Source organism: Geotrypetes seraphini, chromosome 2 (assembly GCF_902459505.1).
Source record: "Geotrypetes seraphini chromosome 2, aGeoSer1.1, whole genome shotgun sequence".
NCBI lineage: Eukaryota > Metazoa > Chordata > Amphibia > Gymnophiona > Dermophiidae > Geotrypetes > Geotrypetes seraphini.
The window spans coordinates 182,115,124-182,141,771 of NC_047085.1; the positions used below are offsets into that span (position 1 = coordinate 182,115,124).

Below are 26,648 nucleotides of genomic sequence, written 5' to 3' on the forward strand. Positions count from 1 at the left end.
GTCGGAGCCCTTTAAAATAGTGCTTTTCTTCGGCGCGCCATCAACCTTGCGCTCAGTTGTCTGTGCTCAGTTGTCGGCGCGCCGTTGTCTCGCGTGATTTAGTTCCGTCACCGTTAGGGATGAGCGTTGGATTCATAGTCATTCTTAATAATTCCGAACGTTCTATTTGCTTTCTTAGCAGCCGCTGCCACCACACACTGAGCTAAGGGGTTTCAACATATCCTCAGTGATGACACTTAATCCTTTTCCTGGCTGGTGACTCCTAATGTGGATTCTGTCCCACATGCATTGCACTGCACTTGCTGACATTAAACGTCATCTGTCATTTTGATGCAATTTTTCCACAATCTTCTTGCAACGTAACAACTTTATGTCATCAGCAAATGTAATTACCTCACTAGTTATTCCCATTTTTAGATCATTGAGAAATATGTTAAAAAGCCACAGTCCCAGCACAGACCCCTGTGGAACCCCACTATTTACCCTTCTCCATTGAGAATGCTGACCATTTAACCCAGGGGTAGGTAATTCCAGTCCTCGAGAGCCAGAGCCAGAGTTTTCAGGATCTCCACAATGAATATGTATGAGATGGATTTGCATGCACTGCCTCCTTCAGATTCAAATCTATCTCGTGCATATTTATTGTGGATATCCTGAAAACCTGACCTGGCTCCGGCTCTCGAGGACCGGAATTGCCTACCCCTGATTTAACCAGTTCTTAATCCATACTAGGACATTGCCTCCTATCCCAGTGCTATCAGAGAGAGGACACTGTGCTGGACTGATGAGACTGATGAGTATTATGCTTCTTATGTTTTTAAGAACAACAGTGTGGCTTGAAACCAAACATACTGTCTTTCAACATTATCCTTCCCCAGCTTCAGAACCAGAAAGGGTTTAGGGAAACTATAGGACAGAAAAACCTGCTTAGTTAAAAACCAGGGCAAGGACAGTGCTTGGAGATCGCAGATGATTAAACTTTTATAAGACAGTACATGGGGTGTGTATCCTAAAGCCGGAGGCAGAAGGATTTCCACTCAGTTTACACTTACAGTGACTGACCCCCCATCAACCTAAACTGCATCTGGTGGCTGCATCACTGCTTCAGGGAAATAAACATCCTCTCTAATTTACTGATAAGGTTCTCTAGGAACAGATTTCACTCTCCAGTAATGTGCCTGTAGTGGCTAGTGATAAATAGAAATAAAACAAAACAAAAAAAAGGGTAAATAAGATGATTTTTTAAAACGTAGTATTAGTCCAACAGAAAATTTATTAGAGTATTGTATGGACCATTCCCAGAACCCGACGCATACTATAGCTATCAACCTTGTAATCTCCCTGGGAATGCCCAGGCTAATTTCTTGTTGTAAACCGCCTAGAACTGAAAGGTATTGGCGGGATAGAAGACATCTATGTATTGTATTGAAGCTCCTCCCTGGCTGCTAGATAAGCTCCATGATTTCTGCCCTTCCCACCCATCTTCCTGTGACTCACTTGCAATTTAAGCCTATCCCTTCCTGTTTAATATTTTTGTAAGTGAAATCACTTCAGTGTATGTGTCATAATATGAATTTAGGTAAGAACCCCCCCCCCCCTTTTTTTTTTTTTTTGCTTATTTCTCCTATTTCTTTTTGCTGTCTCGTTCTGTTCATGATACCCACATTTAGCCATAAAAAGCGCCCATCGGTGTAACTTTCAATCCTGTTTTCCCAAACATTAAGGAGCTTCCGTTCATACCTAGGTGTGTGCGTGTGTGAACGGGATGGGAATGTCACCACGTATCCCCCACCCCCACAAGCTACGTAGTCAAGTGGCTGGTGAGATCCTTTCTCTGCCGCCCCCTGGTGGTGGAAGCGAGAGTCGGTTCCTTGGCTGCGGTTGGTTGCCGGGACGCGTTGCCTTTGCTCCCGTCCCGTATGTTTGCAGACGCGGCTTGGACTGGAGCTGAGCGCGATGACGGACAGCGACGCCCGCAGCCCCCAGCAGCTCTCCCGCTTTGTAAGTATGATTGAGCAGCGTCGGGTTCCCCCGACCTTTTGGAAGCCGGGGAAGGGGGGGGGGGGCGCTCTCGCCTGTCCGCTGCTCCCCAGGAATTTCAAAGTTCATAAACGTATATTGAAGTAGCAGGTTCTCATTCCTGTCCTGAACTGGAACCAGAACCGAGAAATTCGCTGCCTATAATCATTTACAGGTCGAATCCGCGCTAAAGCAATTTAAAGCAAAATTTAAAACATTCTTATTTCAAGATGCTTTTGGATAACAATTGTCCTTTTAAGGACAAAAAACAAATTATAGCTTTTACCCTCACCTATTGTTTTTCCCCTAAGTGTGCTTTTTTTTCTCAAAGATTGTGTGTAGTTGGTATATGTGTTTTTGTATGTCTTTACTAACCTAACTTGGTTCTGTTTAGTATTTTAACTCTAACTTGTTTTGTTTCTTTTTTAAGATATTTTTTTATTTCTGTACACCGCCTAGAAATTTGATTAAGCGGTATAAAATTTTTTTAATAAACTTGAAAAGACCATCTGGGATGACGGAAGAACTCTGAGGGGGGGGGAAACAATCGCTCCTTCCATTCTGTCTATAGCAGTGGTTCTTAACCTTGTTGGAGGTACTGAACCCCACCAGTTTCATATAAGTGTTCATTGAACCCTTCTTTATTCCCTTAGTTTTTCCGGAGCTAGACTAGAATTAAGAATTACTCAACTTGGCATTGCAAATCATGCAATTAGGACGCTGACTCCCATCACGTTCCATTATACATGTGAATCCATATTGTACATATTCGTCCGACCACTTTCGTATTTGCTCGACAGAGTTAGTAAGGGATTAAGATAGGTATCACACGACGTACCATCACAACAGTTACAATTCGACTACAGTGCGCATCAAATCCCCTGCAGCACAGATAAGCCAAGCGATGTTGCGTGCAGCCAATTATGGACAAGCGGGGTGTATCATCACGAATCATAAGCGCTTCGGTCACGTTCAATCATCTATCAGTTAAATCACAAATTTTGATCAGGAATTGATTGATGTATATAAGGCGTTAGTTACAGATTGATAGATCAAGAAACCGAGTACACGATCAGTCTTGATCAAAATCACTGAATAACTGATAGATGATTGAACGTGACCGAAGCGCTATACGAGTCGGAGGTGTGTTTTGACCTTCGCCGAACCCGCGAAACTGATTCACCGAACCCCTGGGGTTCGGTCGAACCCAGGTTAAGAACCACTGGTCTATAGTGAACATATACAGTATAGTGAATATTCATCCAGCCTGCTCAACAAGTTGACCAGAGTTATATCTGGCACGCTATGAAACCAACATTTATTTAAAATAAGATTGTTGAATAATGCGCTGGCATGGGAAGCCTTTGATTTATACTAAAAAAAAAAAGTTTTGGGGACTTGAATGAATACTGAGTTTCATTCATTTTTCATCCGTTACTAAGCAAATGGGCAATCAGTTTTCAGCGTGTACCTTGCTTAATATATGAAAGAATCTTTAGATATCAGTTTCATCAATGGATCAAAGCTTTTTAAAACTATTTTATAGGAGCACATTAGAAAGAATTGTTGATTTTCCACTAGAAATTGAATTGTTTTAAAATACTGGGAAATTTCTCGTTTTCATAAAAGCCAAAACAAAAAATGAACAAGGGTAGAAAACAAAACCAAAGATCCTTGCATAGAATCGCAGCCACATGAAATAAGGTGAATAACAAACATAGGGGGGGTCCTTTACCAAGCTGTCAAAGTTGGCCTTAGTTCACGCTTACTTGGGTTTCTTTCCCCATGTACTAAGGCCAGCTGATTTTATACTTTTTTCAATTAATGACCATGGATTAATGTTGCTATTAGTGCACAGCCTTTAAAAAAAAAATGCTACAAGACACTTACCAACACTTAGGGCTAGATTCACTAAACTTACCTATCCCACCCAATCCGTGGGCGATCTCTGGCCAGGCAACCAATTCTCTACCAATCTTTATGCAAATTAACCCGATCGGAGGCATGCCCCACATCGATCCCACGGATCGCTGCAGAGCGATCCTGACGCATGCGCAGACCATCTTCTTGCCTGTAGAAGCGATCCGTGCATGCGCTTGCTCTCCGCACAAGGGGGGGCTTTAATGGAACAGAACACGCAGCAAGGGGGGGCTTGGCCAGAGGTAAAGTGAGCAATTACGCCTATGCTTGGTTGCAAGGATTATGGGGCAGCTGTCAAGTAAATGTTAGTGCAGCCCTGCTTTTAACCCGCGGGTTAAAAACACGGACTTGCAGAGAGACACGGTGGCAAAGAGCAGAGAGGCAGGGCGGCAAAGAGCAGGGTGGCAGGGCGGAAGAGAGCAGAGCGGCAGAGAACAGGGTGCTTTTTTGATGGTTTCAGGGCTGCAGGGCTGGGATTTCAGGTCAGCAAGGACGTGAGCGACTGGTCCTCAGCAGTCGCTTCTTTTTTTGATCGGCCAGCCCAGTCGGTGTTCCTAAAATTTGTTTTGTGAATCGCTGCCTTTCTACTTTTGGATGCCCTTCCCCTCATTTGCATGCTTGTATCGGGATCAGATCGGGAGGAAGGTTAATGAATCGGGTCAGGGTCGCCCGATCGGTGGGCTTAGTGAATCTAGCCCTTAATCAGATAATACACAGTAATGTGAATGTGCTGATTACCACAACAAACAAAAATAACAACGTATATTTTAGTTCCCAGGCAGCCAATGGGGAATTTATTGCAGGACGCCTGAGGAAATCCTGCAGTAAGAATGCACTATTTACTGCAGTTTAGTAAAAGAACTCAATAGCTACTCCTGCATCACCAAGATACAGGGATAGTTCGATTCAGAGAGAGCTGTAACAATTGATTTTGATGCAGTGGTATCATTAAATTAGTTAGGTCTTAAATTCTTTAAGACATTTGGAGACCTGTAGCACCCCAGGGTTGTTCTCACCATTTTATGTTTGGGGTGGGGGAACTTGGTCAATCAGATCTAATGGTCATATTAATGGAGAAAAGCTTTTCTCCCGTTTCTTTGGGATTCCAGCTGAAATAGAAATAGGGTTGAGATCTTGAGTTAGCATCTTTGATCTCTTGAGGATATGTGTTGTTCTGTTCACTGTCCAGAGGGGGCGACCCACCAACTGGTGGGTTATAAGTGTATATATTAAATAAATATATTATAGAGCAGGGGTCTCAAAGTCCCTCCTTGAGGGCCGCAATCCAATTGGGTTTTCAGGATTTCCCCAATGAATATGCATGAGATCTATGTGCATGCACTGCTTTCAATGCATATTCATTGGGGAAATCCTGAAAACCCGATTGGATTGCGGCCCTCAAGGAGGGACTTTGAGATCTATGTTATAGAGCTATAAATATTGTTTAGGTACCATTTGATTTAAGTGTCTTCTTCTCCCATTCAAGAAGAAGCTACAACCCATGGAGTCTGTATCTAATGCATACCAGAACTTATCCCAGGACAAGCAGGCAGGTATTCTCACTAGTGGGTGATGTCATCCGACAGAGCCCCGATACGGACATCTTGCAAGCATGTCTTGCTTGAAGAAACTCAGAAGTTTCGAGATGCCCGCACCGCGCATGCGCCAGTGCCTTCCCGCCCGATGTACCGGGCGTGTCTCCTCAGTTCTTTTCTTTCCGCGGAGCTGAGAAGTTATCTTCATTCTGCGCTGACTGAATTTCAGTTTTTCTTTGCCTTCTTTACCCGCGTTTTAGTTTATTTCTTTGAATTTCTTTCGTTTTTACTTTCTTTTAAAAAAAAAAAAAAAAAAGTTAAAATTATTTCTTCCGGCGGTTCGGCCGGGCCGGCCTCGTGGCTGCGGCCTACCGCTTTCGACCTTTCAGCGTCGATTTTCCGGCCTATGTCCCGGCCAATCACCGGTTTTAAAAAGTGCAGCAAGTGCCAGCGTGCGATTTCGTTAACGGACCCGCATCGACGCTGCCTGCAGTGTCTTGGTCCGGAACACGTTCCGAAATCGTGCCGGCCTTGTTCCATGCTCACTGCGCGCTCGTTTAAGAGGCGTTGCTTGCTTTGGGAGTCGATGTTCAAGATGGAGACTGCCAAGGATCTATCTGCTTCTACGTCTGCTGAGGTTTCGCCGGTCCGCTCGAAACCTGCATCGACGACTCCCGCATCCAGCATCGTGAAGCCAGCATCGTTTACACCGGCTACGGCTTCAACTTCAGCTGCGGTGCCTGCCTCCGTCTCCTCGGTTCAGGTACCGCCTTCCACTGTCCCTCCCGTGGTCATCAAAGTGCCCAAAGCTAACAAGCAGAAGCACTTGGCCACGAAGGAACGCGAAGACCGTGCAGGAGGACCCCCTTTCGGTGCGGATCCCTCCATATCGGCTTCGCTTCGATCCCTGCTAGAAGCTCAGTTTGTCCAGCTTATGCAGACTATGGGACCCCGGCTTATCGCCAACATCCAGGGTGAAGTCCGGGCACCGGTTTCAGGGGGCGGTCCGCCCCCTCCCCCTCCTCCTCGCCGTTCGATCTCGCTGCTCGACGAGGGGGATCGGCGGAGGGCGGCGGAATCCTCCAGAAGGGCTTCCCTTCCTGATATGCCACCTTTAGAGCCCATCACACCTCCACGCCAGCAGGGTGCTGGGGCAGCCCCTGATACTCGGAGTCCTGGGCATACTACATCGCAGGAAGAGTTCTTCCGCACTCCATACCAGACTTGGGTGGCGCTGCGTGAATCCGCATCCTTACCACCTCTGCGGTCCACCGCATCGAGCCCCATCCATTCCTTAGAGGCTTCGGGGGATCGTGTGATGCACAGAAGATCTCGCTCCCCATCCCGTCACCGGGAGGGGCATCGATCTCGACACTCATCTCGACACTCCTCACGTCATTCGGAGGTGTCTCTGCAGAAAAAGATGCAGCGTTTGGGATACTCATCGTCAGATGTATCCCAGCCGGAGGGACCAGAGTATGAGGAACCATCTACCTCCTATTCTCCATGCCGGTCTCAGCTCTCCCTGGACCCGGAGGCTTCCACTTCATCTAGTCCGTCTCGGCGGCCGGCCTTGGCAGACCAATTGTCTTTCTCATCTTTTCTCCGACAGATGGCGGATGACTTGGATGTGACTTTGGACACTGGGTCTAAATATTCTAAAGAGTATTTGGATACTATGCATTTGCCTCACCCTCCAGCGGAGACTCTTCGGCTTCCTTTGCATAAATTGCTGGACCAGACTTTCATGCGCTGTTTTGAGACACCGTATTCTATCCCTGCGGTTCCCAGTAAGCTGGATGCTCGATACCGCATCGTTCACCACAAGGGGTTTGAGGGGGCTCAACTTTCTCATCAGTCCCTTCTGGTCGAGTCTTCTCTCAAGCGGTCTCACCCTTCCCAGGTTTACGCTTCGGTGCCTCCGGGCAGGGAGGGGAGAACGATGGACAAGTTTGGTAGACGTGTTTACCAAAACTCGATGATGGCGACTCGAGTGCTCAATTACAATTTTTTCTTCTCATCATATTTGGATTTTTTCTTGACGGTACTCCGCAAGTTCATCCCTTTCATCGATGCTCAGGCTCGTTTCCAGTTTGAGGAGGTGGTGGCGACCCTGTCCCAGTTGCGGCTGCAGCTGATGCAATCCTCCTACGATGCCTTCGAGCTCTCGGCACGGGCTGCGGCCTGTTCAGTCGCCATGCGTCGCCTGGCCTGGCTTCGCACTATTGATATGGATCCGAACCTCCAAGACAGACTGGCTAATGTGCCTTGTGCGGGAGCGGATCTGTTCGATGAGTCTATCGAGACTGTTACTAAAAAGCTTTTGGACCATGAGAAGTCTTTTCAGTCTATTCTGCGCCCTAAACCGAAGCCTCAGCAGTCTTGTCCTTCTAGACCGCCTCAAATCTACCAGAGGCGTTATCAACCGAGGCAGGCTCCCCAAGCGAGACAGCCTGCGAAGAGGCAGCCTCCACAGAAGACTCAACAGAAGCCTCAGATGCCGGCTGCACCCAAGGCTACTCAGCCTTTTTGAATCTCTTCCAGGGAGCATAACCGACGTTCTGTCTTCCCCTGTTTTTCCCATAGGGGGTCGACTCCACCATTTTTATCATCGATGGGAGTCGATCACCTCGGACCTTTGGGTCCTTACCATCGTAAGAGAGGGATACTCTCTTCATTTCCAACGGGTCCCCCCGGACCACCCGCCAAGAGAGTATCCTTCCAACTCGACGCAGACCACTCTTCTTCTACAGGAGGCGCAGGCTCTGCTTCGGCTTCGAGCCGTCGAGCCGGTGCCAGTAGATCAGCAAAACCAGGGGTTCTACTCCCGGTACTTCTTGGTTCCGAAGAAGACGGGTGATCTGCGTCCCATTTTGGACCTTCGAGTCCTCAACAAGTTTTTGGTCAAGGAGCGGTTCCGCATGCTGACCCTTGCTTCTCTCTACCCCCTACTCGAGCAGAACGATTGGTTATGCTCTCTGGATCTCAAGGAGGCCTACACTCACATCCCGATAAATCCGGCCTCCCGCAAGTTTCTCAGATTTCGGGTGGGACATCTACATCTGCAGTATCGAGTGCTTCCATTCGGCCTTTCCTCGTCTCCCAGAGTCTTCACGAAGTGTCTGGTGGTGGTGGCCGCGGCACTCCGGAACATGGGTCTCCAGGTGTTTCCATACCTCGACGACTGGCTCATCAAGGCACCGTCGGCTCCAGAGGTCATTTCGGCGACCTTGACTACAATTTCTTTTCTGCAGAGTCTGGGCTTCGAGATCAACTTCCCCAAATCACATCTTCAGCCCACCCAGTCTCTCCCCTTTATCGGGGCTGTTCTGGATACCATTCAACTTCGAGCATTCCTTCCTCCTCAACGCATGGATGCTCTCCTTCTACTCTGCCAGTCGGTGTCTTCTCGCCCGTCCATCTCGGCGAGACACATGATGGTCCTCTTGGGCCACATGGCCTCTACAGTTCATGTGACGCCTTTTGCCAGACTACATCTCAGAATTCCTCAATGGACCCTGGCATCTCAATGGACTCAGGTGTCCGACCCGTTGTCCCGTCACATTGTCGTCACTCCTGCTCTACGGCAGTCTCTTCTCTGGTGGATGACCTCTTCGAATCTATCCAGAGGTTTGCTGTTTCACTCTCTTCCCCACCAGAAAGTTCTCACGACCGATTCATCGAACTATGCATGGGGGGCCCATCTGGATGGTCTACGAACTCAGGGGTTCTGGACCCCTGCGGAACGACTCCATCAAATCAATCTTCTGGAGCTCAGAGCCATCTTCAATGCTCTCCAAGCTTTTCAGCATCTGCTTCACGACATGGTGGTCCTTATTCGCACAGACAATCAGGTCGCCATGTATTATGTCAACAAGCAAGGGGGCACGGGCTCGGCCCCTCTTTGTCAGGAAGCTCTTCGAGTCTGGGATTGGGCGGTTCGCCACAACACCTTCCTCAGAGCTGTCTACATTCAGGGGAAAGACAACGTCTTGGCAGACAAATTGAGTCGTCTTCTCCAGCCTCACGAATGGACGCTCCATTCCAAACCCCTTCATCAGATCTTCGCTCAGTGGGGAACGCCTCAGATAGACCTCTTTGCAGCCCCCCACAACTTCAAACTGCCTCAGTTTTGCTCCAGGATCTACACTCCTCTCCGCCTCGAGGCAGATGCCTTTCTACTGGAGTGGGGGAATCGCTTCCTATATGCGTTTCCTCCCTTTCCTCTCATTCAGAAGACTCTGGTCAAGTTGAGATCAGACCATGCCACCATGATTCTGATTGCTCCTCGGTGGCCCAGACAACCTTGGTACTCCCTTCTACTTCAACTCAGCAGCAGGGAGCCAGTACTTCTTCCAGTGTTTCCTTCACTACTTACTCAACATCAAGGTTCACTACTTCATCCCAACCTGCAGTCTCTTCACCTGACAGCTTGGTTCCTTTCAGCATAACTCCTCACCAGTTCTCTCAAGCAGTGAGGGAGGTCTTGGAGGCTTCCAGGAAGCCTGCCACTCGACAATGCTATTCCCAAAAATGGACTAGATTCTCTTCCTGGTGTATTTCCAATGCCACGGAACCTCAGCGAGCTTCCCTATCTTCTGTATTGGACTATCTTCTACACCTGTCCCAGTCTGGTCTCAAGTCTACCTCTATACGAGTCCACCTGAGTGCTATTGCGGCTTTTCATCAGCCTCTACAAGGGAAACCTTTGTCTGCTCATCCTGTGGTTTCCAAATTTATGAAAGGGCTTTTTCATGTCAACCCTCCTATCAAACCTCCTCCTGTGGTTTGGGATCTCAATGTTGTCCTGTCTCATCTTATGAAGCCTCCGTTTGAACCTCTCAACACGGCTCCACTTAAGTATCTCACCTGGAAGGTGGTTTTTCTGGTGGCCCTCACGTCAGCTCGTCGGGTCAGTGAGCTTCAGGCCCTAGTGGCGGATCCACCGTTCACTGTATTCCATCATGACAAGGTGGTTCTCCGTACTCATCCAAAATTCTTGCCTAAAGTGGTCTCTGAATTTCACATCAACCAATCCATCGTGCTTCCAGTGTTTTTTCCAAAGCCTCATTCTCATCCTGGGGAATCTGCTTTGCACACTCTGGACTGTAAACGTGCTCTAGCTTTCTACTTGGATCGCACAAAGCCACACAGAAATGCTCCTCAACTTTTCGTCTCCTTTGATCCAAACAAGTTGGGACGACCGGTATCGAAGCGCACCATCTCTAACTGGATGGCGGCTTGTATCTCTTCCTGCTATGCCCAGGCTGGATTATCCCTTCCCTCTAAGGTCACAGCCCATAAGGTCAGAGCAATGGCAGCCTCGGTAGCCTTCCTCAGATCGACACCGATTGAGGAGATTTGTAAGGCTGCCACTTGGTCCTCGGTTCACACATTCACCTCTCATTATTGTCTGGATACTTTCTCCAGACGGGATGGACAGTTTGGCCAAACAGTGTTACAAAATTTGTTCTCTTAAGTTGCCAACTCTCCCACCATCCCATTGGGGTTAGCTTGGAGGTCACCCACTAGTGAGAATACCTGCCTGCTTGTCCTGGGATAAAGCAATGTTACTTACCGTAACAGTTGTTATCCAGGGACAGCAGGCAGCTATTCTCACGTCCCACCCACCTCCCCTGGGTTGGCTTCTCAGGCTAGCTACCTGAACTGAGGAGACACGCCCGGTACATCGGGCGGGAAGGCACTGGCGCATGCGCGGTGCGGGCATCTCGAAACTTCTGAGTTTCTTCAAGCAAGACATGCTTGCAAGATGTCCATATCGGGGCTCTGTCGGATGACATCACCCACTAGTGAGAATAGCTGCCTGCTGTCCCTGGATAACAACTGTTACGGTAAGTAACATTGCTTTTTAGAATGTGCCTATGGTTAGAAAAATTGTGTAAAAAGACAAATAATCCTCATTTGAGGAAGATTATCATGTTATATGGGCTATAAGGAATGCAACACAAACTATAAAAGGGAAAACCAACAAGGTCTGCAGTAAGCAAAACACAAGATAAAACAAAGAAAAACTGCAGACAGACGTACAAGGATGCAGGCTAGATTTATTACAGCAAAACTATGAATGCGGTTAATGTTACCACCTTAAAACGAACCGAAGGACCCGACATGGTCCTTGTTTCAGTTAACACGTCTTCGTCAGGGGTCCACACATTCACATATAAATATGTATTTATATATATGTTATGCAAATTCTGAGTTTTTTTAAATTTTGGTTTATTAGGACCCCTGACGAAGGCGTGTTAACCGAAACACGGTCCTTCGGTTCGTTTTAAGGTGGTAACATTAACCGCATTCATAGTTTTGTTGTAATAAATTTAGCCTGCATCCTTGTACGTCTGTCTGCAGTTTTTCTTTGATTTATAATATGGGCTATAAGGAAACCTCAGTATAGTTATGTGATTATTGTATACAAACCTTTTTTGTGAGAGAATCTATATAATAAAACCGTAGGCGGCGCATGCGCACTCTTATCCGCGTGCTTCCATGATCCGTATGTCCGTGGCCGCCAAGAGTGCAGCATGCCCCGCTCTTACTACGGCCCCACGCAAAACTGACAAATTTAACAACGCGGTACTTCCCTCCATTTTCGCAATGGCGGTTTCCCCAGATAGGGGAAGCCGAACAGCTCACTCCTGCCTTCACACCTCTGCTCGGCACGGCGCTTTCCCCAGATAGGGGAAGGCGAACAACTCACTCCCGCCTCATGGTCCTGCCGCTGCTGCCGCTCCTGTTCACAGCAGCCTGCATATCGCCGACTCCACCCCCCCTCCCCTCCCGCAAAAAACGGTGCTTGGTCCGCCAAACAATTCCTGCCGTTGACCAAATTTGCCCCACCATTCCTTCCCTTCCTCCATCAGGTACAGTTCAGCTCCGCCTATGTTAAAAGCAGCTGCTTTGAAATTGGAGCCCTGCCGCCACCATAACACGTTCCCTCTGGCGCGGTCCCATATGTCAGAGAAGGGGCGGGACCAAGGCAGAGGGGAAAGTGCTACGGCAGTGGCAGGGCTCCGATTTTGACGCGGCTGCTTTTAACATTGGTGGAGCTGCACTGCACCTGATGGAGGGAGGGAAGGAAAGGTGGTTGTGCGCTGTTGAGCCCCTCTGCACGGGCCCAAACCAAAAAAGGAGCCAGGACTCTTCCCAACCCGGCGCCGCCAGACCCGACAAAACGGCCCTACACTCACAGACCCGCGAGCAGGGTTGCCATGGAAACCTAACCGGAATTACATGCAGTCGCGCAAGGGTCAGTGAGAGGGGATCAGGAGCTAAAGAGAGATTGAAAAAAACAAACAAACAACAGTGCACAAGCAGAGAGAGACACACAGACAGTCACAGAAGGACAGGGGGCTAAAGAGACAGATTGAAAAAATAACAAAACACAGAGAGAGACACAGGAAAAAAAATGACAAACAGACATACAGCAGCCAAGGAGACAGACATACTTACATACAGCCTCCAAGTAAACAGACAGAGAGACAGTGGGCAAGGAGACAGCAAAAAAATAAAAAATACAAACAGCCAAGGAGACAAACAGAAAAAAAAAAAAAAATACAATGCCCAAGGATAAATTCAGGAAAAAAAAACCTTCCAGACATACAGTGGCCAAGGAGTTAGACTGAAAAAAAGGCATACAGACATACAGCAGCCAATGAGACAGACAGACTGACAGCGACCAAGTAGACAATCAGCAAAAAAACACAAACAAACACACAAAGCAAAAAAAGAGAAACATACAGCGGCCAAGGAGATAGGCATGCAACAAATAGGAAAAATAAAAAAACTTATAATAAATCAACCATACATGAAGAAGGAATAAAAAAAAAAAAAAAGGAAAAGACACCTACAGGGAAACACAGGATCAAGAGCATACAGAGAAAACAGAAGTTTGCAGGAATCAGGAACATATAGAGAAAGGAGAGCAGAGACCCCTGCAAGAAGAGAAAAATAGCAAAGAGACTGGGGATGAGAAAGAGAGCAGAGATGCTTGCAGGGAGAAAAAGCTAAGCAGTAATGTTACAGCTTGAGAGTGCAGACTGAGGAAGAAAGCAGAGACAGTGCTACACAGGGAAATGGAGGGAGGAAAGAGACAGAAAGAAAAATACAGACAGACATAAATTCTAGCACCCGTTAATGTAACGGGCTTAACGACTAGTTTACAAATCGAATTAGCGCATGCTAAACGCTAATGCGTCCATAGACTAACATGCACACGTTGGTGTTTAGCGCGTGCCAATTCGGTTAGCGCACCTTAGTAAAAGAGGGCCTATGTCTAGCTTGGAATATTTGAGCTGTATGCACGGGTGTAGTTCAAGATAAGTATGGGAGTGCCAATGCTGATTTAATTGCCCTTCCACTACTGGGAATATGACTTCCTTACCCTTTGCCCTCCAAAGTGAGCACACAAACTACACCTATTATCCTGTGTAGGATGGAGAGAGATGGGTACCAGTTTGGATTAAAAACTAGCATTTTGTGTTAAGATAAACTAATCCTCTGTATTCTTGATTACCAAGCTTAATGGTAACATTTTCCCCAACCTGTTACAAGTGTGTGTGCTGCTGCTTCATGCTCTGGCTATTTTTAGTCCTTCCAGTACTTGGACCTGTGCTCTTCAAAATCTTTATAAACGATCTAGACATAGGTACGACGAGCGAGGCGATTAAATTTGCAGACGATACGAAGTTATTCAGAGTAGTGAAGGCACAGGGGGATTGCGAAGATCTGCAATGTGACATAATCAGGCTCGAGGAATGGGCATCAACATGGCAGATGAGGTTCAACGTGGATAAGTAAGTGATGCATGTCGGTAACAAAAATCTCATGCACGAATACAGGATGTCCCAGGAAAGAGACTTGGGAGTTATGATCGACAAGTTGATAAAGCCGTCTGCGCAATGTGCAGCGGTGGCGAAAAGGGTGAACAGAATGCTAGGAATGATAAAGAAAGGGATCACGAACAGATCGGAGAAGGTTATCATGCCACTGTACCAGGCCATGGTGCGCCCTCACCTGGAGTACTGCGTCCAGCACTGGTCACCGTACATGAAGAAGGACACGGTACTACTCGAAGGGGTCCAGAGAAGAGCGACTAAGATTATTAAGGGACTGGAGAAGTTGCCATACAGTGAAAGATTAGAGAAACTGGGTCTTTTCTCTCTCGAACAGAGGAGATTGAGAGGGGGCATGATCGAAACATTCAAGGTACTGAAGGGAATAGACTTAGTAGCTAAGGACAGGTTGTTCACCCTCTCCAAAGTAGGGAGAATGAGAGGGCACTCTCTAAAATTGAAAGGGGATAGATTCCATACGAACGTAAGGAAGTTCTTCGCTCAGAGAGTGGTAGAAAACTGGAACGCTCTTCCGGAGTCTGTCGTAGGGGAAAACACCCTCCAGGGATTCAAGACAAAGTTAGACAAGTTCCTGCTGAACCAGAACGAAGGCAGGTAGGGCTAGTCTCAGGGCGCTGGTCTTAGACCAAAGGGCCGCCAAAGTGAGCGGACTGCTGGGCACGATGGACCACTGGTCTGACCCAACAGCAGCAATTCTTATGTTCATTACTTTTTTCCTTAATTATGAAACTCTGTTCCAGGGTTCCTCCAAACCTGCAGGCTCAGTATATGCAAATTCATATTCATTGCAGATATCCTAAAAACCTGGCTAGCTCTGAGGTCCCCAGGACAGGTTTGAAAATTTCCTGTCCTATACTGTTTCCTGCTCTACAGGGGAAGTTTGCATGCTTCTAATTACAGTGGTGCCTCGCATAACGAACGCCTCGCACAACGAACGCTGCACACAATGAACTTCGTTTCACATAACGAACTTCACACAACGAACTTCGTTTCACACAACAAACTTCGTTTCACACAACGAACTTCGTTTCACACAACGAAGTCGCCCGAGCTGCCGATGTATTGCATCCTTCCGCGCAGGCACTGCAGGCAGTCGTTAGTCACTGCGCTTAACTGCCCTCTCTCACTGTATACAGTCGTCCTTTTAAGATAAACTCAATATTTTTTATATATCATGGCTTCTAAAAAAAGCAGGAAGGTGATTTCTGTTGAAATGAAACGGGAAATAATTAGAAGGAGTGAATGTGGGGTAAAACAGTGTGACCTCGTCAAAGAGTTTGGCCTCAGCAAGACCACCATTTTCACCATTTTGACAAATTTATCTTTTTTTATGTCATCTTAGCATATTTTATGCTGCAGAACGAATTATTTTTTTTAACATGTATTGTTATGGGAAAACGCGTTTCACATAACGAACTTTTCGCATAACAAACTTGCTCCTGGAACGAATTAAGTTCGTTGTGTGAGGCACCACTGTATAAAGTTTTCTGGAACCAGTGTACGGCATTCCCTGCATATTCAATGATTCTCATGCTATATAGAAAAGCCTAATTAACATTTTTTTGTTCAGAACTATGGTGCAGTGTCATTTGAAACTGACTCATCAAGCCTGTTGCTTCAATTTGCATACCTTTGTTACTATGTCACAAAGGAAGTGGATGTTAGAAGATTAAGCAGAGACTGAAGATATGAACTCATTTTAATTATGATTTTAAGAGTGTGTACTGACAGTTCACTTGCTTTACTTTCATGCAGAATAATCAAGATTTGTTCTGATACCTTGGGCTACAATAACTGTTACTGATTTTTTTTTAATTACAGGCAGAAGATCTTTTACTGAAACTTCAGGATAAGTTTCAAGCTCTGACTGACCAATTAACTTCCAAATATATCCTTTACATATTCTGTCAGATACCCTTCACTTGACAAGCAGATATGCTGATAACTTTTTTCTAATCATACAAAATATTGGTGTCTAATTATGTATTAACTAGTGTTTAAGCCCGTTACATTAATGGGTGCTAGTAAAGCCTCCTTCCCCAGCTCCAAACCCATTTCCCCCCCCAGCCTCCTTCTCCCATCTTTTCCCTTTCATCTTCCAGCCCCAGTCCCCTTTTCTCACCAGCAGCATTTCCCTCCACCCCCACTTCCCTGTGCAGCAGCAGCAGCAGCATTCCCTCCCCCTCCATTTCCCTGGGCAGCAGCAGCATTTCCCTCCCCCCCACCCCACTTCCCTGTGCAGCAGCATTCCCTCCCCCTCCACTTCCCTGTGCAGCAGCATTTCTGTTTGTTTCTGGCCAGCTCCCTTACAGTCCCCTGCCGAAGTTATTTTTTAGTTTAAAGCTGCCACGGCAGCTCCTTTCACTATCTGCGCCTGCATCAGAAGCCTTCTATCTGACATGGCGTCAGAGAGGCTTCCAATGCAGGTGCGATTCGTGAGAGGAGCTGCGGCGGTGGCTTTGAACTTAAAAATAACTTCGGCAAGGGACTGTAAGAGAGCCGGCCAGACCGAGGGCTGCACTGTGTTAGATGGAATGAGGGCGGGAGAGGAGAGTCACCTCCGTGCGTCCCTGCTTAAGGTGCCTCCGCATGCGCAGAAGAAACCACTGCTCAAATACTGTTTCTCTGCTCTTCTAAGGAATGTAACTACAGACCAAACAGCCTGTAGGAGGTCTTGATATAGAGTACTAGGAGAATTACAGTAAAATCTTGCCAGAATCTAGAGCTCCCTTTCAAAACATTCATATAAGCTTAGAAAATGACAGCAGATAAAGGCCATATGTCCTAAACCAGGGACTTTTTTGGCTTGCGAGCTACTTTTAAAATGATCTACCAACAATAAAATTTAAAAAACACAAAGCACATTGTACGCAGAGAAAATGTTAATTATTATTTATATTCGGGGTTTTTTTCAAAGAGGTCAAGGCTGATAACTTTAAAATATGCAATGTGACCTCAGAAACAACTATACAAAAATAGACAAATATACCCCTCCCCTTTTACTATGGCCCCCTTTTACTAAACTGCGATAGTGGTTTTTAGCACAGGGAGCTGCGCTGAATGCCCCATGCTGCTCCTGACGCTCATAGGCTCCCTGCGCTAAAAACCGCTATTGCAGTTTGGAAAAAGGGAGCCATAGTGCAAAATATAGACAGCAGATATAAATTTGGATACATTTTGATCACTAAATTTAAAATAAAATCACCTTTGCTGTCTGGTGATTTCATGAGTCTTTGGTTGCACTTCCTTCTTCTGATTGTAAATCCAATATTTCTTTCTTTCTGCTTCCTCTCCTCCAGACCTCATTCCATTCCCAAACCAACATCTCTCTCTGTCGCTCCATGAGTCCCCTTTCTTTCTTTCTCTCTCCCTGCCCCCTTTTCTTTCTTTCTTTCTCTCTCTCTGCCCCCTTTCTTTCTCCCTGTCCCCCTTTTCTTTCTTCTGTCTGTCTTTCTTTCTTTCTCTCTCTGCCCCCCTTTCTTTCAATTTGTCTTTCTTTCTTTCTCTCTCCCGCCACAACTACTGATTTCTCCCTGCTTCACCAACGCCAGGCTAGGCACGTACAAGTGATGGGCCCACAAGCCTCCCCTCCCTCCCCCGACATCAATCAAAGCGGGAATATGTATAGAGTGAAGAGCAAACATGATATAATAAATAAAGAGTACACTGAAATCAGTTATGAAACCAACTATGATTGTATTTCATTTTTTATTATATATGGAACTGTATCACCACCCCACAAGCTGCCCTTCCTACTACTCCTATTTATCACTTATATCTCCTACAACTGCCTCCACTCCCTAAAACTATATCCCCACCAGTGTTCCCTCTAAGCGGGCGGGTGTTGTGAGCAAACTTTTTTCACCGTGAGCCAAAAATATCGGGCGCCAGCAAGTTATGAGCCAACTCGCCCGATTCTCCTCTCGCCGCCCTGCCATCTGCCGTACGCCTCTTCCGATTGTGCGCTGTGACGAGAAACGTGTGCGCTGCGATGTAATATTTTGTGCGCCAGCGCAGCTTAGCGGGAACACTGGTTCAAATGGTTTTATTTATTTCCCCAAATTTATTTTTGTTATACGCATTGAAAATATTTGATATTGCGTTTAAATCAAAATCTCAATAAACTTGAAACGAGTGCCCGTGAGATTGTGGGAGGGTTAAATACTCAAAACTTAGAAGTTTTTGCTACGCCAGCTTTCTGGTATCTTTACATACAGTGGCGTACCTAGCATATGTAACATCCGGGGCCCATCATTTTTTGGCACCCCCCCCCATCTGTAAGAAAAACATGATTTTTAGTAACAAACCACACGTCACACATGAGTACCTAGGAAAAGGCAGCATCTTACATATTGCAGTGAGCAGTACATCAATACACCCATTGTAAAACTAAACAAGCCAGACCAGCACAGATCAATCCTACACCGTCAATCCTAACAGAAAACACACAGAACACAGAAAACACCTTCGCCTAGTAAGGAATATGTAATCACAAACTAACCCCTCCCTCTTTTACAAAACTGTAGTGTGGATTTTAGCTACGGAGGTAACAGCTCTGATGCTCATAAAATTCTGAGCATCAGAGCTGCTACCACCAAGGCTGGTGCTAAAAACGCTTCACAGTTTTGTAAAAGGGGGGATAAAATAAAAATACATAGACAAAGGTTAAATTGAACCAGCAAGAAGCTGGACTCTGCATACAATGCTTCACAGAAACAGTGACACATGTCTCCTAAAGCAATAAATAAATAGAAATTTTTTTCTACCTTTGTCTTCTGTGGTTTCTCCTTTCCTCATCTTCTTGTAACTCTCTTCCTTCCATCCACTGTCTGCCGTCTCTCTTCCCCTATATGGCATCTTCTCTCCTTCTATGCCCCTTCCAGAAACTGTATGCCTCCCCCTTCCATCTCTCCTTTCACCCCATTGGTCTGGCATCTCTCTCCTCGCCTTCCCTCTCCCACACCTCTCCTCATAGTCTGGTATCTCCCCTTCCCTGATTCTCTGGCATCTCTCTCCTTTCCTTTTCTTCCATCTTTCGCTCCCCCTCCATGCTCTCACATCTCCCCCTTCCTTTTCCCTTAGACTGGCATACCTTCCTCCTACGCTCCAAGCCCTGGCATCTCCTTTAATTCCCTCCCTCATCTTCCTTCTCCCTCCAGCTGGGTACCGCAACACTCTTCCCTGCAGCTCTGCACTTCCCCACAATTGCCATGCTTCGGTTCCTCTTCTTCCTTCCTTCCTCCCCCCCCCCCGCGGGACCCTGCGGCACCATCAACTCTTACTCCCTCTAATGTCGGCCCTGCAGCTCCAGACTTCCTCGCACCTTCTCCCCTCCCCCTTTGGATCGCTATTATTTTAAATGTTATAGCCGCGGAGCTGTATCCATCAGTGGAGATGTCTAACCTCGGCCTGCCCCGGAACTCTTACTGCAACAGTGACTTCCTGTTCCTGCCTAGACGGGCGGCTGCTGCAGTAAGAGTTCCGGGGCAGGCCGAGGTTAGACATCTCCACTGATGGATACAGCTCCGCGGCTATAACATTTAAAATAATAGCGATCCAAAGGGGGAGGGGAGAAGGTGCGAGGAAGTCTGGAGCTGCAGGGCCGACATTAGAGGGAATAAGAGTTGATGGTGCCGCAGGGTCCCGCGGGGGGGGGGGGAAGGAAGGAAGAAGAGGAACCGAAGCATGGCAATTGTGGGGAAGTGCAGAGCTGCAGGAGCTGTTATAGCCGCGGAGCTGTATCCATCAGTGGAGATGTCTAACCTCGGCCTGCCCCGGAACTCTTACTGCAGCAGCCGCCCGTCTAGGCAGGAACAGGAAGTCACTGTTGCAGTAAGAGTTCCGGGGCAGGCCGAGGTTAGACATCTCCACTGATGGATACAGCTCCGCGGCTATAACATTTAAAATAATAGCGATCCAAAGGGGGAGGGGAGAAGGTGCGAGGAAGTCTGGAGCTGCAGGGCCGACATTAGAGGGAGTAAGAGTTGATGGTGCCGCAGGGTCCCGCGGGGGGGGGAGGAAGGAAGGAAGAAGAGGAACCGAAGCATGGCAATTGTGGGGAAGTGCAATCCCCCCAATGCGTCCCCTTACCTTTGCGACGCGTGTGTGCGCTGTGAAGAGAAACTTGTGCGCTGCGATGTAATATTTTGTGCGTGAGCGCAGGCCAACGCAGCTTAGCGGGAACACTGATCCCCACCCACAAAATCCACACCCACCCACCACCCCACAAACTACTCTGCTCCCATAAACTGCACCACCATTCGCAGCTACTCCCCCACAGACAAAATGCCACACACTGCATGCTTTCTCCACTGTCTGAAGCTGTTCTACTTTGCATTAGTTTCCCCTTATTGTTTCTATATTTGTTCTACTAACAAACCAAGGCCCTGTGATTTCACTGTCAGTGTGCATAAATCACCTTCTTTAACTACTCACTGGATGAAATGGGGAATGGCATTGATGAACTGCAGAAAAATGTGACCGATCTAATGGTAACAGCTGGGATTGAGAACAATGAAGAAGCACTGGTAAGAAACTGCACTATTTTGCCTTTTTTTTTAGATTAATAACCACATCCTCCAATACTCAGTGCCATAAATAGCAGAAAAGCAAGGTTTATACAATTAAATGAAGCACAGATACCTTGACAAAATTGATGGAGTCCAATATGGAGCAGAACATCTTGGGAATAATTTGGAATGTCTAATCTAGATGTTTTACAAATTATTCATATTTACTTGTTAAAATGTATCACCTTTTTTAAAGAAATTCACCCAAGGTGTGTACAACAAGAATAAGCTGCAGCAGTCAAACAAACAAAAAACATTTAAATAGCAGTACACACTATAATGTGTTGACATTGGAAGTGGCATACTATAACGCATAAAAGCACAAGGAGTAAGTGGAGGTAAATGCAAATCGCTTGTCACTCCTTCCCAAAAATACAAGGACTAGGGAGCATGCAATGAAGTTACGTAGTAGTAGGAGTGAATAGGTTGGCATTGAATGTTTTGAAAGCTGAGATTAGATTGTGAGCAGAACCTCTGTTGATGAAGGCCATCACCCTGTTGCTTTTTCAGGGCATGACACTTCCAATTGAAAAAAAAGATTATTAGTTTAGGTGTTATTGTTGATTCACAGCGGATGATGCAAGCTTAGGTGTCTAAACTAGGGCAAATGTGTTTTTATCAACTAAGTCTTGACAAAATTGAAGCCTTTGTTGCCAAAATATGATTTTCAGATTGTGATCAAAGCTTAGTGCTTTCAAAGATGGACTATTGTTAATAGTCTTTACCTAGTATATTCCAAGCTTCAGGTTTTGCAATATACTGTTTTCTTCTCCTTAATGAGGTGTGAGATCTCCTCAGTGAACCATTGGGGTTTATTGTTTCTTTGCCGTTTGTCTACCGATTTTATGTAGCGATTAGTAGCTTCGTGTATGGATGATTTCAGGTACGACATCCGCTCAAACTCAGGGGAGGGAAGTTTTGTGGAGACGTCAGGAAGTACTTCTTCACAGAACGAGTGATAGAGCATTGGAACAAGCTTCCAGTACAGGTGATCAAGGCCCGCAGTATCCCAGACTTCAAGAATAAATGGGATACCTATGTGGGATCACTGCGAGAGTCATACCAATGAATAGGGTCGCTAGGATATAGACTTAATAGAGCAGGTCAGTAGAGTTAAGGGGGCCAGTAGACTTAAAAGGGGGTCAATGGTATGGGCAGACTTGATGGGCTGTAGCCCTTATCTGCCGTCATCTTTCTATGTTTCTATAGGATTTTTGCTTTGCATCATTGTGATCCTGTTACTACTGTGATGAAGGCTCGTTGTTGGCTTCCAGTTGTTGATAAAAGTGCATTTTAAAGTATCGTTGCTGGGTTTTTTAAACTGCTTATTTTTCTCAGATTTTGCATATTTATGAACCTAATCATTTATTGCAATCAGCTACTTCACAGCACTTGGTTTTTCCCCCATTGAGTAGGTTAAATTACTTTGTTACCACAAAGGCAACATTGTCTTATGTAGTATCTATTATGTGGAATGAATTGCCATTGAGATTACATTTGTTGGAGGTGTTTTTGTTTGTCCAAGCATATTTTGGGATCTAGACAATGCTGGGTAGTTTGAGGAAAACGTATGGACAAGCATTTTAATGTTTTAATGTTTCAGTATATTATGTATGTATTCTGTTATCCACCTAGTTAATAGGTGGGCTATAAATGTTAAATTCAGAGAAAAGTTTTCTTCATTGAGGTGGAAATTCTATAAACATCGCCCTACTAGTACCTAAGATAATTGAGACATTCCATTTAAAATGACAAAAAAACATTAAATTTAAAGTGCCTGCCAGTGCTTAAATCATGCCTACATAGGCGCTTTACAGCGCTTAATGCCACTATGGGCATGACTACCACCAGAAGTGGCATTAGGCACCATAAAGCATCTATGTAGGCATGATTCACAACAAAGATAGGCGCCGGAAATGTAGACCTGGGAAACCTTGGCCTACATTTCCGATGCCTTTCCCGGAGGCACAATTCTCTATATAGCACCATTGCATGATTGACATGCGAAAATGGCCACTGATATCTGTGACGTATAAAGAATCTGGGCCTCATTGTATAATTAAGCTCTGAAATTCGATGCCAGAAAATATGGTAAAAGTGATTAGCATAGCAGGGTTTAAAAGGAGGTTGGATTACTTCCTTAGAATAAATTCCTGTGATAAACAGCATGAAATTTACTTTATTCTTTTGGAATCCTGCCAGGTACTGGATTCCACTGTTGGAATAGGATACAGACCTTCGGACTGTCCCAGCATGGTGACTAGACCTAACTGAATTTGGTACAGGCTCTTTGTAAAGTGTATTACAGTAATCCAGCTTTGATGTTTTCATGGTGTCAACCACTATGGCAAGACTTGCCTTCTCAAAGTATAATCAGAGACAATGTACAGTAGTTGTCATAGATTATAGAAGCAGCTCCTAAAGGTTGCTTGGAATTGGGGGATCAGCTTAAGTGTAGAGGCAGCTCCTAAAGGTTGCTTGGAATTGGGGGATCGGCTTAAATGTTGAGTCCAGCTCCTGAAGGTTGCTCAAAATTGGGGGATTATGCCTCAAGGTTTCTGACCTGTGATTTATGGAGAAGTTTGTAGCTCCTGAAAGAGATTTTGATGTTGAGTATGTGACCACTTGCATTAGGGACCTACATCAGCTGTGTTTTACTTGGATTTAGACAAAGATTATTGTTTTTAAGCCATTCTTGAATTGATGTTAGAAAGACAAGTCAGTTTATTCAGGGCAGTAGGCAAGTCTGGTTCAGTAGGTATGATTAGCTGTATATTCCCTTCATAGATGCAAAATTGAATGTCCATCGACCAAATGAGCTCAGTAGATGACTACATAGATCATTGTGGCTAGGCCATAGTGAGGTATGTGTGGCCATTGCAGCCTCATGAGGTGCAGTGGAGGTGGGACCCCATTCATTGCTTTCCCTGTTTAGCCAATATCTCTCCTTCTCCCTATGTCCTCCAAAGTGCATATACCTTTCCTAAAGATACCCAACCTCACTGTAGGTCCTCCCTAGGCCTAAAATAGCAGGCATGACCTCTAACAGTTAGTGACACAAGACTACTGCTAGAGGTTGCAGTCACCATTTTGAACCCTAAGCTGGCATGGACAGCAGTGACTAGTGATCACGGCTGCTTGCCTACCGTAGACTAACAAGGCATCCTTCAGGTGGGCCTGGGGGGGTCTTTGGGAAGAGGTGGGTAGTTTTGAGGATGGAAAGCTCTTCAGAAAGAAGCTTCTTCAGGGGGGCAGTCAGGAAGGAAGTGGATATTTGGGGAGGGATTCAGGGAAGGGGATGGATGCCCATTGGGAGGTCACCATGGTGAGCAAATTGTAGAAGAGCACACAGTTGCATCTTACAACAGCCTTTCCTCAAGGTGGCAGTATGGTGCCAATGTCATCGTGAGCGCTACTGAAAATTCACATATAGTTTACCTGTACCCTTGCAATATACATAGAGGCACTGAATATCAGTGCTTCTTTGTGGAAGTTACATATTGAAGTGGCACTGGGGGGGGAGGTAATTCAGTAAGGAGCCACCTAAGTGTGAATGACTAGAATTCTGTAATTTACAAGTGTAAGTGGCCTCTTCTAGAAGAACAGTATACAACATGATTTGATGGTTCATACTTTGCCAGTGGGCACGTGGGTATGGGTGGAGATGCTATTGAACACACCTTCACTTGTACTAGAGCAAAGGCTGCCCTGCTAGCAGCAAATTTGTATTTTCCACAAGGAAGAGGTGGTGTTACCAAATTAATGTCTGTTCAATCATGCACAGCACTGCATTACATGATTTTTTTAATTCTCTTGCAGCAGTGACAATAAGAAGTACTGAACAAGCAAGGACATCTATGGAGACAGGGAAGCCAAAACCAAAGAAGACAAGATAATGTGCTTTACACAATGACTTTTTTTTTTTTTCCTTCTAACAGTAAAACAGAACCTGAGATTCTTTAACAGTCCTTCAGAGGCAGAGCAGTCATTTAAAGTTTTAGATGACTAGTTCTAGTGACTAGTTCTATAGCAGTGATTTCCAACCCTGTCCTGGAGGACCACTTAGGCCAGTCGGGTTTTCAGGATAGCCCTAAGGAATATGCCTGGCACCTCCATTATATGCTGATCTCTCTCATGCATATTCCTTAGGGCTATCCTGAAACCCCGACTGGCCTGGTGGTCCACCAGGGCAAGGCTGGGAGCAATGTTCTAGAGCAGTGGTTCCCAACCCTGTCCTGGAGGACCACCAGTCCAGTCGGATTTTCAGGATAGCCCTAATGAATATGCATGAGAGAGATCTGCATATAATGGAGATGCCAGGCATGCAAATCTGCTCCATGCATATTCATTAGGGCTATCCTGAAATCCAGACTGGCCTGATGGTCCTCCAGAACAGGGTTGGGAACCACTGTTCTAGAGGACAATAGCTGGGACTGATGCTTCAAAGTTCAATGCCCAAATTACAGCACTTTGATCAAGTCACTATTCTGGTTGAATGAATAAATTGTTGAGCTCTTCATGACATCCATTCCTTAAATAGACCTGTCTGATATGTGTGTTAGATGCAAGTCTACCCTATGCTTTGTAATACGCTCCTTCCTTTCACAGACAGAAATTCTGCACTTCCTGAAAAAGAGACTCCTCTGATGATCTTGTGATAGAATGTGGTCTTTAAAGTTACAATGGGAAAAAAAATTAGCAATCAGTTTAATAGCATTTGCAAAGTCTCAAGTTACAACAACTTTCATTGGTGATGGTCTTTTGGGTGTGTTTGAATATTACAGTCATCGCTGTTATGCTATTAATACTATCATTGAACTTTACAGCTTAAGTATCAACATCCCTGACATATGCTTTAAAGAGCTTAGTTTAGTGATAGAGCACTGTATGTTCTTTAGTGATGGTCATTAAGCAGGTATGACAAGCCCATTATGTAGAATAACACACGTACTCAAATAATTACAAGGCAATTATAACTGTCAGCTCATATATGTCAGCTCATATATGAAGGCAATCACTCGCTGTATGCTCCGACCGCCTCTTCCTGTACTAAAGTCGGGCCTCACCAATCAGGAGCTGCTTTGACACGCAGCTCCTGATTGGTGAGGCCCAATTTTAGTACAGGAAGAGGTGGTCAGAGCATACCGCGAGTGATTTCCTTCACTCGCCGGCGCTCCGGCTGCCCTCTCCTGCCTCCCCTTCGCGGTCGGAAAATACTGCGAATGACCAGGACCGCGAATTTGCGGGGGAGCACAGTACCACAATGAATGTGCATGAGATTGATTTGCAAATATAAGAGATTTATTGGATGCAAGACTACCCTATGCCTTAAGGGGCTGTGAAGACTACCTGTAGAACGGAGTACACAAGTTTAGTCCATGAGGGCAACAAACAGGTCAGGTTTTCAGGATATCCCTAATAAAATCTTTTTCATGCCTATTCATTTGTGATATCCTGAAAATCTGACTTGTTTTCATGTAACCCTGCTATACATCATATGCAGGAAGTCAGATTGGAGGTAATTTTCTACAGGGTGGCTTGCAGGATTGCTGCTAAAAAAATGCACAACTTTTTTTTTTTTTTTGTATTATTAGTGGTTAGGATTAGTTTAGATAATTCACTGTGCACCTAAAGCAAACTAATCCATTACCAGCAGCTTTTCCTTCTCATAAGAATATAAGCAATGCCTCCACTGGGTCAGACCTGAGGTCCATCGTGCCCAGCAGTCCGAT

General features: G+C 45.8%; 1 protein-coding gene across 1 annotated transcript; it reads left to right on the forward strand.

Moving 5' to 3' along the window:
* The first annotated feature begins 1,778 nt into the window (after positions 1-1,778).
* Positions 1,779-25,062, forward strand: HSBP1L1 (heat shock factor binding protein 1 like 1). The gene is made up of 4 exons (XM_033929957.1): positions 1,779-2,001; positions 16,169-16,235; positions 20,783-20,874; positions 24,736-25,062. The coding sequence occupies exons 1-4, from the start codon at positions 1,957-1,959 to the stop codon at positions 24,739-24,741; spliced, it is 210 nt and encodes a 69-aa protein (XP_033785848.1). The 5' UTR covers positions 1,779-1,956; the 3' UTR covers positions 24,742-25,062.
* The last annotated feature ends 1,586 nt before the right edge of the window (positions 25,063-26,648 follow it).

Bases quoted from the DNA above. Each gene is read 5' to 3' on its own strand.
- HSBP1L1 (XM_033929957.1), top strand. From the start codon at position 1,957: ATGACGGACAGCGACGCCCGCAGCCCCCAGCAGCTCTCCCGCTTT. The intron at 2,002-16,168 runs GTAAGTATGATT...TTTTAATTACAG, and splicing joins CCCAGCAGCTCTCCCGCTTT to GCAGAAGATCTTTTACTGAA. The intron at 16,236-20,782 runs ATATCCTTTACA...TTAACTACTCAC, and splicing joins TGACCAATTAACTTCCAAAT to TGGATGAAATGGGGAATGGC.